The 17,672-nt window shown below is 38.3% G+C and overlaps 1 protein-coding gene across 1 annotated transcript in view; it reads left to right on the top strand.

The window, feature by feature from the left end:
- The window catches only part of UST (uronyl 2-sulfotransferase), a 156,738-nt gene that overhangs the window by 121,662 nt on the left and 17,404 nt on the right, over window positions 1-17,672 (top strand). The window contains exons 6-7 of the mRNA XM_042822417.1: window positions 1,278-1,375; window positions 2,284-2,441. Of these exons, the coding sequence (XP_042678351.1) occupies window positions 1,278-1,375; window positions 2,284-2,441 (256 nt within the window). The remainder of the gene's footprint in view (window positions 1-1,277; window positions 1,376-2,283; window positions 2,442-17,672) is intronic.

The following is a 17,672-nucleotide window of genomic DNA, read 5'->3' as shown; positions in this document are numbered from 1 at the left end:
TTTTATGCTGTTTTCTGTGATAGTTCTTCACCATGTAATCTAATTTCAGCCCATGGTATGTCCACAAAACCTGATTTACATACGGGTAAGACGGAGGAAATGAGATTCAACTTTTAACACGCTTTTGGACCCAGATGTGAAACTAATGAAGTTAGGACTTCAGTTCTGGGAAGAGCTTTTCTGCATGGAGGGTGTCAGAAGCCAATGATGCCTCTGTACTCCATACCACACACTGCCCTGGGACTGCCCAGGGCACTCACTGCCACAGGGGTTGCTCTGTGCATCTCTCATGCTGCTGAGCAGTTCTGGCTCTCAGAGGGTCTGATGAGCATTAAAATGATCTCTGCCCCATTTCATTTACTCAATAAAGTATGCATCTGATTATTTGTTGGTTTACCAAGCCCACTGCATTGTAGAAGCACATGTGGAAGAAACATGAGTAAGACAACTTTTACAAAGATGTGAATCATTTGTCTTTGCTACATTGCCTTTTTTTTTTTTTTTCCCCCTTTAAGTCTCATTAGAATCTGCCTGCAGAATAAGGCTCTATTAGGCTAGATAAAGATAGTGGAATTCAATCCCACTGTAGGGAATGTTTATCACTGAGCTGAGTAAAATGGGAAGTGGGATGCAGTTCCTTGGGGTTCAATAGTTATGCCTCATCTGTTGAGAAATGATAAGTAGTTCTGATAGACTGATGAATCAGGAAAATGATAAAATACTTTCTAATAAGCTTTTTTCTCGATGTGGGTTTATACGATAGGCTCATTTCTGAATATCTCAGAAACGTCCTGAATTGCAATCCAAGGTGATTTATGTTTTTATATCATGAGCAAGCTGTGTTTTTACAGCTTTTATTTGTTCATTGCAATCATCGTCTGAAGCAGAATAAATAAAATAATTGTCTCAATTTGATCTACGTTTTCTTTCTTTTGAATATGCCCCAGAGAAAAGTCTGAAAACAATATCTTGAATATTTTATATACCTCATTCTGAAAGCCGATCCATTTGCCCTGCTGTGAATCACACATTAATCCCAGTATGAAAAGGTGTTATTTGCAGCAAGGCCTTATCGAAAGAAATCACTTTTTTCTCCTGCAGCTTTCCAATAAAGTTTAAAAGAATTAAAATGAAAGTGGATTATTTCTAAGGTATTTTGTATGGCCTCAGCAAAACTCTGTGATTCTGAGATGCTGTGTAAGGTATGAGATGAAAAAAACAGTTGTTGATAAAGAAAACACAGTAACCAACTTTGTTTTCTGTTTTCTCACCCACAGGACATTAATGTGTGTATCCTTGAAAACTACCCTGAATGTTCCAATCCCAGGTTATTTTATATCATACCCTATTTCTGTGGGCAGCATCCAAGATGCAGGTAAATAAATACATGAGGTATCCCAGTCTGCTCAGCAATATCCATTGACCATTATTTTGTCAAAAACTGGTGATCGGAGGCAATAGTTATTTGAAGTACAGTAGAAAATTGTAAGCACGATGTGGTGATGCATGTGATAGCTGCATGCGTGAATGTATTTTTTAATAAGAAGGGTAATGTACAAACATAATATTGTCCTTTTTATTTGATTTCACTTTTGAATAATGTATGAAATCTGGATGTAATCATCTGGATTTTTCTCTTCTGAGTTGGTAGTGACCTGACATACTTGTTTTACCTGTGCCTTAACTTAATACCTACTTAATAGCTCTGCTCAGATGCAGATACCAGATCTATGTCATAGGAACTCCAGGTTCCTATGTAATAAATAGGGATCATGCTTAAAATTATGTAAAGTGTAGCCTTCTGCCACTGTAATTGAACTTATTCATGTTTGATGTGTCTATTGATGCCATTCACGTGTTGCTATGTTATTGATGTAGTGTAGTAAACTTTTATGCAATATGTGAACAATTTTAAATACCTTCTTGTTTTGAAATGCTTTTATTTTGTTGATTACAGCAAATTCCTTATTAACCTTATTCATCTTCAAGGTATTGTATTTATTGATTGCCACCATTTCTCCATAATAGGAAGACCTGTGGATATTTCCAAAAATTTATTACAGAAGCCATATTTTCTCTAGGCACTTATAACAAATTCTAATGTGTTCATTCTTTTGTCTTTAAGTATCTTTACAAACAGTGTTTTTCTTTAGGTATTTTCACTTTATTTGCTTACATTTGCATATTTAACTTGAGTTTCTAAGGTAATTGTGTATTTAAACACCCATTCTCCTCCCCTTTTTTTTTAATCTTTATTCCTCTCCCATCTTTAATTTCATACAGGGAACCTGGTGAATGGGCCCTTGAAAGAGCAAAGCTGAACGTTAATGAAAACTTCCTGCTTGTGGGGATTCTGGAGGAGTTGGAGGATGTGCTGCTTTTATTAGAAAGATTCTTACCTCATTATTTCAAGGATGTTCTTAGCATCTACAAAAACCCAGGTAACTTTTTTCCATTCAAAACATAACATTCACACAAATGTTGGCAAAATCTGGAGGATCACTGAAAGGTAAATTTTTCTTTATTATGTAGTCAGTGAAGAGATGTATATTCCTTTTAGAGAGCAGACTTGATTGATGGGGTAGGGTATGTATTCTACATTTATTTTAATGTCATCGAGTGGTTTTCATTCCCAGGCAATCACTTAGTGCTTCAGTAATCTTGCCACATGTCCCAAAGCCTCACAATTATCTCTGGAGTGGCTTTTTCTTTTAATTCTGACATGTTCAGCTCTCAAACAAGTGTCAACTCTCAAAATGTCAGCAATATCTACATAAGGAAACCTGGAAGAAACGTGTTGGGGAGCTGAACACTGGGCGTGCTTAAATAGCAAAATATTTATTTGCCTTCAACCTTGACTGAGTTGCTGTGATTTTAACCAACTATGGTGAAATAATTCTTCACTTAATCAGAAATTAGGTGAAGTACAAATAATAATGTATACCTACAGTACACTGAGTAGAAAGCACAGTCAGAAATAAAGAGTTCAGTGAACTTCAGTAGAGAAATGAAAACAGAAGCACTTAATCAGCATCTTAACTTCCACCCCAGCATCAATCTGAAGGCGTTCTCTTGTTGTGTTCAGTCCATTCCTTCCACTGCTTATTTTGTGTTCTGCCTCTCTAGAGAACAGTTTTGTATCCTATGCTTAAATCAAGAAATAAGGTGCTTCTGTGGAGCTATGCATATCATTTTGGCAGAACTGGTCTGCTGCTTGCATTTGATTGGGCTGTTAATGTGGTATGAACCAAGAAGGGGTAAAAGTTGCTTCTTGTACGGTGACTGTTGCATTCATGTCAATTGAAATGTCTACAGGCACCGAAAGGTATGTTTTGTACTAATTTGTATATTAAAAACATATGCCTCAAACACTGAATTTTGTTTGTAATGCATGAAGCTTATCACTGGCTTTTAATTGAGAGCAGCTGTAATAGTAATCAGTTGTTTTGAAAAAATGGAAGACTTCAGGACTGTCGCCCAGTCCCTCCTTCTGGGATGCATCTTTGAAAGTTTTGTATTAAGCAATGTAGAAATATTAAAGAGAAGGAATGGCATTCTCTTTTCTTTGTGAATTTTAAAATAAGAAGACCTATATTTTTAGCATGTGGAAGTCTTCCTTGCATTTCTTCTGTACAGATGCTAGGCCAGAAGGAGGTAGAGAATCAACAGAAGGATGCTTTCCAGAGTCAGCAGATTTTTCTATGGGAATATATACGGTTTTTCAGCTGTTCTATGCAGTGTAGATTTTCACTTCTCTTCCATTTTGGGAAGCTAAAAACAGCTCGCTGGGGCTTAATTTTTCACTAGGGTGCCATTGAAATTGTGAAATGTGAAATAAGCAGTCTCCCTGAATGAATAAGTGCTGGAGAATCTATTTTCTCTCTGTGCATACTGCAGTATCTCTGGGAGATTTGATCCCACATTTCAGGGCAGCAGTTTCCTCTTCTCTGGGCTTTCATGCATGAGACCAATACTGTATGAAGATTCATCCCTTTCCTTCAGTATTCCTCATGTGGATTAAAGTTGAATTCTTTTTTACCATTCACTGAGTAAGACTGAGAAATAGAATAGAAGCAGCATCTTTGTGTTAACTCTGCTTTTTTCATACATGCAAAGATCTTTATTTTAAATCATTATTATTTTCAGAATATTTCGGAGTTGGTGCAAATGCTTAAAAAGACTTAACAGAATCAGTCAAAAAAAAAAAAAAAAAAAAAAAAAAAAAAGAATCCAAGCACTATGTAAGAAAGGCTACTTAGTTCTTTTCAGTGCACCTTAGACCTGATCTGCAACACCCTCTGCTGTTGCATCATGAAGTGCTGGAGCAATATTGTATCCACCAGCTGCATGGTGACCCCACAAAGCAGCAGATAAATCAGGCTGCTTTGTCTGAGGTACTGTTCTGGCAGTCTTTCTTCTCTTTGTATGGATAAGTTTTCCAGAACTTACTTTTTTATCAGATGAACATGCTCAGAGGAGAAAAAATTCAGTAGAGGACGATGTATAGGAGGTCCTTGCAGTCACTCACAGGCTAGTGACTCTCTGTACTAGAGCCCACTTGTTATAGATGAGACACATTTAAACATTTGGATTTACAAATCTGCTTCAAAAAAGAAAATAGTTGAAGAAAGGCAGTTTCCATCCAATACTGCTTTCGTGGATTATATGCAAAGTAAAGTAAAATAGAAAATTGGTGGTTGCTATCTCACCAATATCATACTCTAAAAAAAATAAAGAAAATTAAAAAATAAAGAAAATTTAAAAGAACTACTGTAGGTAGTAAAATACTGGATGTACTCAAGTCCATAAAACCATGAGTGCTGCACAGGGTGACCTTTGGATACTTCTGTAGTTGCACTTGTAAAGCATTCAAGAGACAGTGTGGGAGTTTGGGGTTAAGTCCCTTCTTTCTTCCGAAGTTCGGACCCTTCTCCTTATTACAGTTGCTTTGGGTGGGCACCAGCTCACTACAGCTCTCATCCATGCAAACTTCCTATTGTCAGGAGCCCTCAGTGTAGACTGGAGATACTACAAATAATAGTACCTAAATATGTTGGAAATACCAAGGCTTTCTTTTTCTCATGTCTATTTTTTTGTTTTAACTAAGCAAACCTTATTAAAATGTCTTTTGTCTCCTTTTTGCCAGCTGCAGAATTTCTCATCTGACAGCAGTTAAGAACATTTATTAAAAATTTCTTGCTCATTGTCCTCCAAGCAAGAAAACAAAGCCCAGAGCCTTTTTACTGTCCAATATGCTTCACAGCTATTGTTCTGAAGTAAAGGATCGGTAAAACTGTGACTCTATTGATCAGATAGGTAGCAGAGTATTGCAGCAAAGAAGTGTAAGTGCAGCTGTCTGCCCGTGTATAATGGCAGAGATAGCTGTTAAATGTAATGTGACTTAAGTGCATTCGTTGGTGACACCTGTGATGTATTCCATTATGTTTTGCATAAGCTGACAAGAGGAGACTGTGAAGGTAGGAATTTTAGTGTCTGAGGACATGAGAAGAATAATTTCCTCCATTGCATTAATAAAATGTTGCCCTGAGGAAATCCAGTTGCTGAATATTTTGACGTGTGTTTTATAACAGTATGCAACACTGTGAAAGCTTTTGTTGTGCTGAAGCTTAGAATGGAATCTTTTAATCTTGTAGCATTCTTCAGTGCTGCAGGCTTCCTACTTCTTTTTCCTTTTCTACTCTCCTTGATATTAGGTATCTTGTTAATGTTGATGTCAAATCAAGCTGTTCTTGTAGTGGTTATCTTGCCCAAAGTAGTAAACATCTTCTAGCTTGAAAGCGACAACAGCTTTTGACAAGACATCAAAAGTAGGGGAGGACAGTGAAATAGATAGATAGATAGGTAACTTTGTTTGTTACGTTTCTTTGCTATCATGCTAAAAGTTGCTCGCTGTTCTGCCTGCCTTTTTTTTTTTCTGCCCGCATTGGAGCAGACAGGGTCCAATTGCATAACCTTGGATTAACTTTACTTCAGAATTTGAAAGTATTTCTTTGGCCTGAAATAGCTACGGAATAACTTTACGTGCAGAATCTCTCCTTACTCTCAGAAGCACAACTGAAGGAAAAATAACTGGTCAGACCTGTTCATTTTTGCAGGTTATACCTCACTTCCATGGCCTAGCTGATAGTCAGAAAGTGGAGAAAGATTGAAAGAAATCTTATGGAAGGAGCCAGTGCTTCTTGTGCAGTATCTCTGAACAGCCATCATCTTATATTCTGCCTTTGTTCAGTACAAAATGAGACTAAATTACGAGAAAAATAGAACAAGCGATCTGCAGCTTCTAAATTTTGCCTACTTCTAATGAACCATATTTGCTGGAGAGGACAGAGCTGGCAATGCCGAGTGGAAAGAAAAGTAGAAATTCTCTCATCTCTTGTGCATAAATGCACAATTTTCTCTCACCTACAAACACTTTGCTCTTGATGTGAGAGGAAGAACAGATGAGATGAGATCAAATTTAAGTTCTCAAATTCCTTGGATCATTTCTTTGCATCTCTTGTTTTCTTAAAACAGAACTTGGGAAAACTTGAAATCTTCAGAGTCTTCTTTTGCCTTTCCCTGTAAAACAGCTTTCTGCTTTCCCTAAAATTATTTAGGGAGCAAGTCTCAAGAACAGTCACGCTGTGTGGAAGTTTTCAGTAGAAAAGGAAAGTTCTGAACTGTGTGTGAAAGTAAAATATGAAATTAGCCTCAGGAAATAGCTAGCTGTATAATGCTTTGGTGGCAGATTCCCATCCAGTATGTGCAAGCAAACAGTTGTGTATCTGGCTTTAAAAGTTTTGTCCAGAAGGTGGTGTAATCTCCCTGCTTTTTTCAGATTTTGAGGGAAGCTGAACATTGTGCCAATGGTAATAGCACATGTGAGTTTACATTCTGTCTGGGTGGTGTTTTCTTCTTTATCTCCCAACATCCTGTTCTGAAAATACAAATAGGAATGTGAACAGGCTATCTATGTCTTCAGTCTCTGAACTTTCAGAATTATCCAGAAGAATGCTTTAAAACAATGAGTATGTGAGAACAGGCAGTTTATACTCTATGCAGAGTGTTTAATTCTGTTATTATTTACTGTATTATGAAACAAATTCCCTTTTCTTTGTGTGCAAGCAAGATAGGAAAGGGAAGGAGTAACAGCACGTATCCCCAGAGGAAGTTTATTTGCCATTTTGTCAATAGCACCTCGGACAGTCTACACAAAAACTGTGCTCCTTGGCTTGTTTTATAAAGCCAAAGGTAGTGTCAAAAGCTGTAAATATTACTTAACTCTTAAGCCATGAAAATGAGTTATAGAGTGAAGGGATAAAAACAAGCTGCCTGATCTTGAGATGCCTTGAAGTTAGTGAATGCAGCAATCAGTGATAAGGACAATCAGTGGAAACACTCTTTCTTTTTCCAGTTCCATATTAGGAAAATATGTTCTTTTCTGACTTTCAGAGGATTCAAATCCCTTTGTGAATAAACCAAGCTGTTTTAAGAATAGGAACTCTTGGAAAGATTTGAGTACTTCTGAGCTTTCTCATGACTCTCTTTTACAGGAGAGCCTCTAGATCTTTTGGAGATTCATCTCAGAATCTCAGCATCTCTATGGCAAGTACTGCAGGAAAGATTGGCAGCTCGTAACAGCTGTGGTTTTTTTTTTTTTATTCTGCTCAGAAAGGTGTGGCAATCACAGAGCATGCATGTATTATATGGGAAACAAAACTGTGGCACTGAATGATTTATCCAGGTTAGTTTAAATCCTGATTTTCAGATGTGAGCAACATTGAAGTTGAATTTGGTAAGGCTTTACAAGTCCACAGGGAGCTTGTAGGTATCAAGATCAAGATCAAGTCTGCTTTATTTGCTGTTCCCTGCAAACATGTGTTTATTGGATTAGAGATGGTCCGTATGTGCACGGTTATGCAGGAGAACATCTAGCAAGGCTGGATTTGGCTCTGATCAGCCTGGTCTAGTGGTTGGTGACCCTGTCCATGGCAGGGGTGTTGAAACTAGATGATCTTTGAGGTCCTTTCCAACCCAGGCCATTCTGTGATTTGCCTATAATTGCATCATCTCACCCAAAATGAATGATGCCTTTTGAGAAAAAGAGTGAAGTACCTGTGAGCCTGACAAGACTAGGGCTCTCATCCAGGGTAAATCTGCTCCCTGAGTTTAGAGTACAGGGAAGTGAAATACAGGTCTATCTGCCAAAATTATTGCTATGGTTCTCCTTTCTCCTGAAGTGAAGATGTAATGGGAGGTGAAGTCCCTGTTCCCTTGGATCATCTTCTGAAAAACCTCAATCAAATGTTGCGCTTTTGCGCAAGTTTCTGATCATGTGAGCTCATAGAAGCTGTGACAACCTACAAGGTATTGTAGAAATATGCCAAGTGTTACATAGAATTATAGAAATTTTCCTTTTTTTTTTTTTTTTTTTTTTTTTTTGTGGGCTACAATACATGTTAGCCTGCATTAATACTGCAGCTTGGGCATTAAGTTTAGTTCTAGTAGAAAAGGATTTCCTTGAGAGGCTGCATCATTTTTTTTTTTCGTATTTTAATTGTTAGTTCTCTCTGGAAACTCTGTTTCTTTGGCATTGTCTTCCCTTGATACACAGTCCTCACTGGATGCTGTGTATCCTTGCTGCTGCTGTTCGAGTATGTGGTTCTTTATGAACTTTTTCAGAGACCAAGCCTATACATCTCTGATTTGTGTTCAGAACTTCAGCTTGTGCTTTGCAGTCTGCAACACTGTTCATCACCTTTGTCATAATGGTTACCAGTTGGCAAAGCTAGAAGTCAGATGCTTTATTTTTTTAATACTGTTGTCAAAGTCTCTCCACCATGAACTGAATTTTCTCTGTTAAATTTTCTGCATAATACACTTATACTTGTAGCATTATGAAAGCAAGACCACTTCCAGCTTCATCTTCATTGTGTAGTGCATTTCCAAAAGACTTCAGCCTCCAGATTCTGCATTGTGTTCCACATCTTCAAGATTCTTGCATTGTTTCAATTTCCCTTTATCGGACCTATTGATGGGCTGTCTGGTTTTGGATTAAACCAACACAGATGTAATTTCATACTTTCTTGAAGTAAAAACAAAACATATTTGTGGTCTTAATCACAAGGGGTGAGTCAGCCAAACCCTTGCATCCCATATGCCAAGAATTCATGTGCATTCTCTTGTGTCAGAAGGGTTGATGCTGGTGTCTTATAAGAAACTGTAACGTTTATCTAATGAGTGTATCAGTCACTAAAGATGTTAAAGATTTGTAACAGTGCTCCTGTTATTCATCCAAGGTTAATTCCCTGATGCATCTTCACAATATTTCCTGCCTCGAGTATAAAGAGATGAAAAATGCATGGGCAAGCAGCATTGTTAGAGCTCTGGTACAGAGGGAATGCTGCCTTCACATAACAGCATTAGGAATGTCTTGTAAATAGTCCAAGGTCACTGATGACAGAATGACAGAATTTTTTTTATGACCGACAATTAAAGCTTGCAGTGATGGTTCATTCCTTCTTCACTAACATACAAATAAAATCACAAATGCTATTTTAATCCATAAAATTCCACTTACACCTCCGTTATTATGTATGCTTTAAAGTAACATTTGAGTAAAAAATGATAATAGTAACACTATGCAAATGGCTTCTTTAACAACTTTGACCTCTTTTCAGACAGTATAAGGCATAGTGGACGGGGCAGATGGCTGAATTTCAGTTAATGGGCCTGCTTCAGCTCTAGTATGTTTTCACAGGTCTTCATTTCACCTCTATGGTAACAATCAAGCTCCCTGAGGTGGAATAGGAAAAACTCGTGTTAGTAATGTATCTTTGTAACAACTTAGAATTTGGCATGATTAAGACTCTGTGCCACAGTACATGTTCAGGCAGTGTTTGGAGAGAAATATGTTCAACTGAAAATTGAGCATATCTGACATGGAAGAAACAGCAGCAGTGTGGGATAGACCCGAGCTGACTATTCAGTCTGCTTTCAGAAGCATAATCCTTGCAGTATTCAAAGTAGGCTGTTGTAATTTACCTTTCAAACTGATCATAAGACCTGTCCATTGTAACAGCAATAGAGTAGGTTATGTTAAATTGATTGTTCTCATCCCCAAGACATCTTGTAAGAGCAATGTAAGTAGCATCAGAAAGTATCTTTGGTGGTTCTGAAATGTCATGGAAAGTATTAGAGGTAAAGTAAATATGAAAAAGAAATTTAATTAGCGAGATTTTACCTGTATTTATTTTACAGGGAAGATGAGTACCCATTCCTAGAGAATTATGTTGGGTTTTCACATAAACATAGCAATTTATAATAGGTTTTGCAGTGATAAAAAAATGATTTGCTGTAATAATTAAAATGAGGAAAACACGAAGGAGCATGAATTCTGATAGTGAAATTATAGTGAGGCTCCTTCTTGCATACAACTTGCAAAAGGCGTTGAAGCTAATACCAAAAGTTATTTTCAGCCATGTCTGAGCTAAAAGATCTGAGCTGGGGAGGGAGGCATTGGGTACTGGGGGAGTTGACAGTCAGGCACACTCAAGGGTGAAAAGGCTATAGTAGAAAAGGTTCTTGCCTATCCTGTGGGTAAAGCAGATTGAAGTGTTAGTATAAAGAGATTTAGAACAAATCAATAAATGATAGTAAGTGTCAAGTGCTTGCTGAGTTGCGGGGTGTGACCCCTTCCCCACCTGTGTCCTGTGTATCTCTAAAGAGATTAATTACGCTAGAGGTCATAGTGGGTGTCCTCCAGTCATCTGAAGACCTCTAGGTCTCCTTAAGACTTCTGTAATTGCTATTAGGGGAAAAAGAAAAAAAAAAAAAGAAAGAAAAAAAATAGTTATTGGTCGTTAATTACAGTTATAGGAATTAAAAGTAAGGAAATGTGTAAGTAGAGTAGCTCTCAGCTGCTACATGTTTCTTTTGTTCTGTCTCCCAGCCATCACTCCTGAGGGGATAATCTGCTCACTTGAGCATAATTTCACACCATTCCTGTGAACCTTCAGAGCCCCATTGCTGAAGGCTTTCTTGGATTTTGTGCTCCCAACTTCCTTTCTCAGCTGGAATTTCCCAGCCTTTTTGACCTGCCCATCTTGAAAATTTACTTTCCAAGAAGCTGTACAAGAGAAGAGGATTTTACTAAATGTGGCTTGAAGGATTCCATTTTTCTTCTTTTTCTCTGCTCTTGGGGCTGAATCACAAATTCATAAATGTAGTAGCAAAGAGCATCTTTGAGAGAGGGAAGATGAGACTACTGCTCTCTGGTCTCATCTTCCCTCTCAGTCCTTTCTTCTGAATTGTGATCTTACTGTATTCTTTAATTAGTGTGCAATTTCCAGTTGGGCTGCTTTTTTCTATCCGCAATGTTTGCACAATGGTTGCTGCACTTTAAAAATCTCATCAGCTATATTGTAAGAACAGAAGGTAGTTAACATTACTCTAGGGACTGCGATGATGATCTGAACAGCTACAGGTAAAAGAATCCCATTTAACTGTAATAAGAAATGGGACTCTCAGACATTTGAGAAAAGTCAGTACGACTCTTTTTAGAGACTTGAAGATCAGCTAGTTCCTTGAAGGAGTCAGCAAGTACATGGATATGAGATGATACAAGTTTGATTTTCAGCAGGATCTTGTCCAAAACCTGTTCAGAACTGTAAGTTGTTCAGGTATTATTAAAAAAAAAAAAAAAAAAAAAAAAGTGTTTCTGAAAGATAAAATTAGTTAAACTGATAGGCATTAATTGTTTGGTAGCCTCCCCTTACTTCAAAAAGAGTGGAGTCCTGCAGAAATTCTGCTACAGTCTGGGATAAATTTTCACTTAAAAAATGAGAATGAGGTGAGAGAGGTCACTGCCAATATGAAATTGCCAGGAAGCAACAAGAACAGCCCTGAAGTATTTCAGTAATTGTAACAAAGTAAGTAGTGTATTAAGATTCAGCTTATGTGCCGTTCAGGGGGTCTGACCTCAGCACTCAGGCTGCAGTCCACTCATCTGCTGGGTCATGGTTTGCCTTCAGATCTTCTGAAAAGTGAGTAGATTGTCAGATGGCTGTGGGTTGTATTTTTTTTCTGGATAGGGAGGCAGTCTCCTACAGATTGCCCTAGCCACTAGACAGCAGCATTTCTAGGGCAAAGAAATTTTTTATGTGAAGGGGGATCAATCCATTTGATGTATTCAATTTACGGCTCCATTTTTCCTGATGGTAGAAAGTAGTGATTTAGGACAGGTAAGCTGAATTCTGACTAAATCCTAAGAGCAACTGATGGGAAGACATCCACATTTGAGGTGTAGCAGTGCAAGGAGCTCATACAGCTGTAGTTCTGATCTGCCTTTAGTTGTAGATATTTAAGGAGCATCTGCTCTAATTTATCAGTCCTTTTTCCAGCCTGTGTTCAGGGTCGATAAAAGATGTTCTTTAGGTTCATTGTAGGATGACAGTGAAGCCTAACAAAGGCAGTTTTCTGTAGAAACATCATTTTCCAGTTAGACTTACCAGGGAAAGAAAGAAACTGTTGAGATGGGCTCTGGTTTTCTAGCAGTGAGCAGCAGCTGTTTTGGTAGCAGTAGCAGCAGCTCATATAACAAATGTTTCATGATGAATGCAAACAAAAGCCAGCCCTGAAATTCCAGCTCCACTATGTACACATAAAATATAAAACCAGTTCAAAATAACATAACTACTCAACTTAAGGGATTTTTCCCCCCTCTAAATAAAATCCATATGAGCATTAGTGTTTGGTCTGCTTGGTTCTCCAGGGCTCACCCAGCAGTTTTATCATATAGGCTGAAGGCAAAGTGTGAGCATAAAAACAGACCAATAAGAAAATATCTTAAAAAGAAATGCACGTGCAAAGAGGTGTGTGGTTTGGGGGGAAAATACCAAACATGCTTACTCAAATGAAATTACTGCTGATGCTTATGAGTCGTCTGAATTCACTTGCCTCCGAAGTTGGTCTCGGAGGAATTTCTTCATGAACCTCCATGCAATTTGATTTCTGAAGATGACTTGTGGTTTTAAAGGCATCTTCATGTCAGAAGAATGTTTTGCCCTCTAGCATGAATGTCTTTCCAGGCAGCTAGTGGGAGTATTTCTGGGGAATGCAAGTTGCTGCTGAGTGCATGCTCAGGGGAAATGAGGATACGGAAGAGAAAGAGAAGAAGAAGAATTGAAGACTGGGAGAAATAAAAGATCTATCCAGGGGGCAGTGCTTTAAATAGCCATCTTCCTCCAATTGCTCCATTACAACAAGTAAACCCAAGCATTTATCTATCCTTCCCAGCTTTGCTGCTTGATGAATATCTGGAGCAGCATCTGTTGTCTGTCCATGTGCGTGCTCCTGCTCAGTTCTCAGGCCCTGAAATATTCCCTTTTCACAGTCAATTTGCTTTCCCTAGGGCTTTCTGTGATTCCTCCATTCTAGCTTCCCTGTTACTATTGAATTAACTTAGCCCTGTGCATCTGCCATGAGAAGAAACTTCATGTCCTGCCAGGTCAGTGATAAAATAATATATCCTGATCCTATGCCTTCTGTGGTATGATTCCATCTAACACCTTTTGTGTAGTGAGAATGTTGAGTCGATAATTATAGTGGTCTGTCTATTCCATAGCTTTTCTCCTAATTGAGTTTTGAAGGGTACACAAATCTGTTGTATTACTGTGCAGTGAATCATTGTACTATGAGTACATACATACCCCTAAATCATTGTGAGTATTACATCTTTGGTGCTACAGAACATGCAAACACAGGGCTTGGAACTAAGAATGCATACCTAACTTGTCTTTTCCACTCCTGCTTTTGACTGGTTTGACTCATTTACAAACAGTCTGCTATGTTACTGAATGTTTTATTTTTCACAGAAGGAAAAGGAGGCAAAGAGAGGGATAACAAGCACTGCTAGCAAAAAAAGAACAGAGGGAGGTTATTTGTTTGTTTCTATCCATGAAGAAATGATAGGCTATTGGGAACACAGTGCATTATGAGGAAAATGTCACTGAGATGAGATTAATTAAAAAAAAAAATGTAAAAGCCACAAAAGCAGTGGCCTTTTCTCAGTATGTTAGAAGCTAGAGTTCAGTTTTGACACAAGCAGTGGAAAAACTGCTTTTCAATCACTTATTTAATATTTGCCTTCTACTTTCTTTTTACTTTCTTCACTTTTATTGTGCTCTTCAATTTAGCATCCTACTTACTACTTTTTATTTCTGGTTTTTTTCTCTCTTTCCTCCCAACTTCTCTATCCTCACAATTACAGATCAGATCACTTTTCGTTACATAGTAAATATCAGCTGATGTCAGAAGTTGCTTAGGTATCTTAGAAATAAGATTACTGCTTGAATGAAGTATTGGTCACTGACAGTATGTCATTACTTCTGAGGTATTCATACAGCCGTGCTTAGACAGTTAGACTCATTTGCAGTACTGGATGGATGTTTCTCTATAAAACTCCTATTGGTTTTCCCTAGACATTCAGGCATTCAGGTGAATTTTTCCAGACTGTTAGGTATTCCTGTCCTTCCTCCAAGAAGTACGGTCACCTCCCAGTGGCTTTTCTAACCCATCATAAAATTAATGCCTCTTTTTGTAGCTTTTGTATTAAATTAATTAGTTATTTTCAGCTTCTTTTTTTATCAATAAAGAGAAATGTTGACTTAATTTTAGGATGAAAGGCCTTGCTCTTTCACCACCTCTATAGAATACTAAGAGGGTAGCTCAGCTGTAGGTAGACATCTGACTTTGGTCAGACAAAGCTCACTTTTAGGGCTTGCAAATAGCCATGTAGACATTTCCTAGCTTTCCATTGAAGTCACTGTCACAGAGCTGTGTGGATTCCCACAGCATGTGTTGCATTGTGGAAGGATAGCGGGGACTCAGTAGGCAAGAGGTAAGAATATTTCTCACTTGTACTGTGCAGTAGTGTAAGTTGAGTGCAGATGGATGCTGTCAAGGAGCTTGCATTTAGTAGTGGTTCTAGAAGCAAGAAAAAAGTATGCGTATAAAAACAGTGTATGTTGTGCCTTACTAGTGTTCTTGCCTATCCAATAGATCCATACACCAGTGAGTGCTATTTTGGGCTTTTGGAGGATGGGAGAGGATTGTCTGGGTGGATTTTATTTTTATTTCTGTTTCATTTTTTTTACAGCACTTTGGTAGTATTTTTTACTGGAGTGTTTCCAACAACAAAGTCTATGTCCTGGTTCCCTCTGTGGCAAACAAATGCAGTAGAAACCCAGGATTTCTTTACCAAAAGCCAACCTGGTTGATGAAGATCTATTCCAGTAAAATATTGAGAATTCCCTGCGTGCAGACAAAAGCAGCTGCTAGAAGAGTGCCTGGAGAGAATGAAATGCAGAAAATGGGAAATCTAAGGAAGAAGTTTGGGCAGTAAAACTGTGAAGGGATTGTGAAGAGGGCGCAGCAGGCTGGGCCAACTGGAGCAGGAGACGATGATCAAACAAACTGCTCACATATTTGGCAGCGAGGTAGTTTGACCAGCTGCCTGCCCCGTGTTTTTGTCATGGTGTTTTTTATTTGATAGAGCCACATGTCAAGTGTGTCTTTGGTTTTGCCCTGTTCACAACTCAGTTTTCACTGCTTGAGAAGACATCAGTTTGCTTTCCTGCACTGAATCCTAGTTCATAGGGACTATTGTTTGTCCAGTTTCACCATAAAAGTATCAGGCAGTAGTGATTTATGTCTTCCTTGGGGCAATTGTTTCAGAATTTCTGGATCTTTCAGGTGGATTTTGTTTGTTTTCTCCGAATTCTTACCTTAAGCATTCCCATTCTGAATTTAGCGCGGTCAGATGTAGTGGTAAGTTCTGAGTGCCAGTTAAATACCATTAAGGACAGAATGTAAGATGGAAATCCAGGATGCCAAAGAACACTTTGAAGAGGTCATGGTCTTTCCTGTTTTGAGGTACTTAGTTTAGCCCACAATTCTGTGTTTAAACCAATTGATTTTCTTTACAGATCCGATGAGATGCTTAATGCTAGGGAACGTACAATCTTTTTAAGTGCAGTGAAACAGATTTCTCTTGTTCAGATTATTTTGTTTATTTAAAAATGGCAGATTGATCTTTCCAGTCAGCATGGTAAAAAAGGGTGAAATGAGTGCTGTTTGTGTTCAAGCACTTGACAGAAAGACGTTATCCTGAATAGGATCGTGATGTACATGTATATACATCCTGTTATACTAAGAACAGCTTCTGTGGGACGGCAAACCCCTTTATAGTCAATCATTTCCAGCTCTTATATGCTGAAAATAACAGGTACAAATTGCAGCTTGTACAACTTTGCCTGTTTGTTGCAGCTATGCCAGCACAAATGGCTGAGAGCAGAAAGCCTCTGTCTTCATAAACACTTGCAAACAGCTTACCAAAATGTCAGCCCTGCTCATCTAGAATTTTTAATAACAGAACAGCAATGAAACTGAAAAGCATATTTTTCTGTATATTGAATTTCAGTATTTGCTTGGCACTGCTTTCTGCTGCTTGTGGAACATGGCTTGTGGTCCCCTGGTAAGTTCCAGTGCTTTTTGCAGTTGCGGAATACGTTACTTAGCCTATTTTAAGGACAGACTCAAGTTGGTGAAAAGTTCTGCTTTGAACTGATGAAAGTTATTTTCCTTGGTGCATGTTTCTGCAAGCTTCTTGTAGAAATCAGTGGCTTGAGTTCTTGCTAAATTCAGCTGTTCAATTCACAGGCTGTTTTCTGTTATCCTTTCAAGCCGTGTCTTGGTGTACATCCCACTTCTTCAACAGATTTTATTTTAGCAGAAACGAAAATTTACAGCCTAGACACTTTGTATCTCATGCACAGAAAGAGAAGAACTCCAAGGCCCACACATCTTCACAGAATGTGTGTGCACATGTGAGCAATTCTATGAAGAATGGGCACTTGATACATTCATGTATTTCATTGGCAATTGGAAATGCCAGCCAAACGTTTTGGTTTCAAAGTAGTGGCAGAACTTACACAGATAGTCATTAAAATCAAAGGAAGAATCTAGTGCAGTTTTCCTAAGTCAGAGCAGTCAGACTGCATAATTGAGGACAAAAGAAGTACAACAAAAGTGTTTTGATAAACAGATGTTGGACACTTTAAAGCATTGAAACTCAGTTTAATTTTTCCCATGATACATAAATAGTCCTTTCACATCCTTCAGCCTCGTGGTTTTTCATTTCCCGCTGTTACTCAGAGCAAATGAAAAAAAAAATGTAGCTATGTTTATGAGGACTCTATATTTGCTCATTTAAGGGGTTTTCATTTCTTCAATAAATGCACTTAACAAAATTGAATGCTCTAGGAATACGCCAGAAATGCTGTCAACCACCGTGGCAAGCAGATGGAGGAAATGTGAACTGAACGTGATGTACCTGGGCTGCCGTGTTTGTTCAGAGACTGGTGGCCATAGCCACTGGCCATACCAGTGAGGAATATATTTTTAAGAGAGCTCAGAGTCGCAATTTCATATCCCCAACACATATAGGAAAACTTGGCCTCCATTTAGATGCTGAACTGGGGAGTTTAAAAGTGTTCTGGGACCCACATACTCAATGGTTATACACACATTCATGTCCAACAGAGTGCTGTGCCTATGTCAAAGCATGGGCCTTATGGCCCTTTTGGCACGTGTAAGTGCACGTACGCAAGCCA

Source organism: Centrocercus urophasianus, unplaced genomic scaffold (assembly GCF_019232065.1).
Source record: "Centrocercus urophasianus isolate 14NV4802_14NV808 unplaced genomic scaffold, USGS_Curo_1.0 seq_10, whole genome shotgun sequence".
NCBI lineage: Eukaryota > Metazoa > Chordata > Aves > Galliformes > Phasianidae > Centrocercus > Centrocercus urophasianus.
Note: the sequence above shows the minus strand (reverse complement) of the source record. Positions and strands in the feature narration are given on the sequence as shown.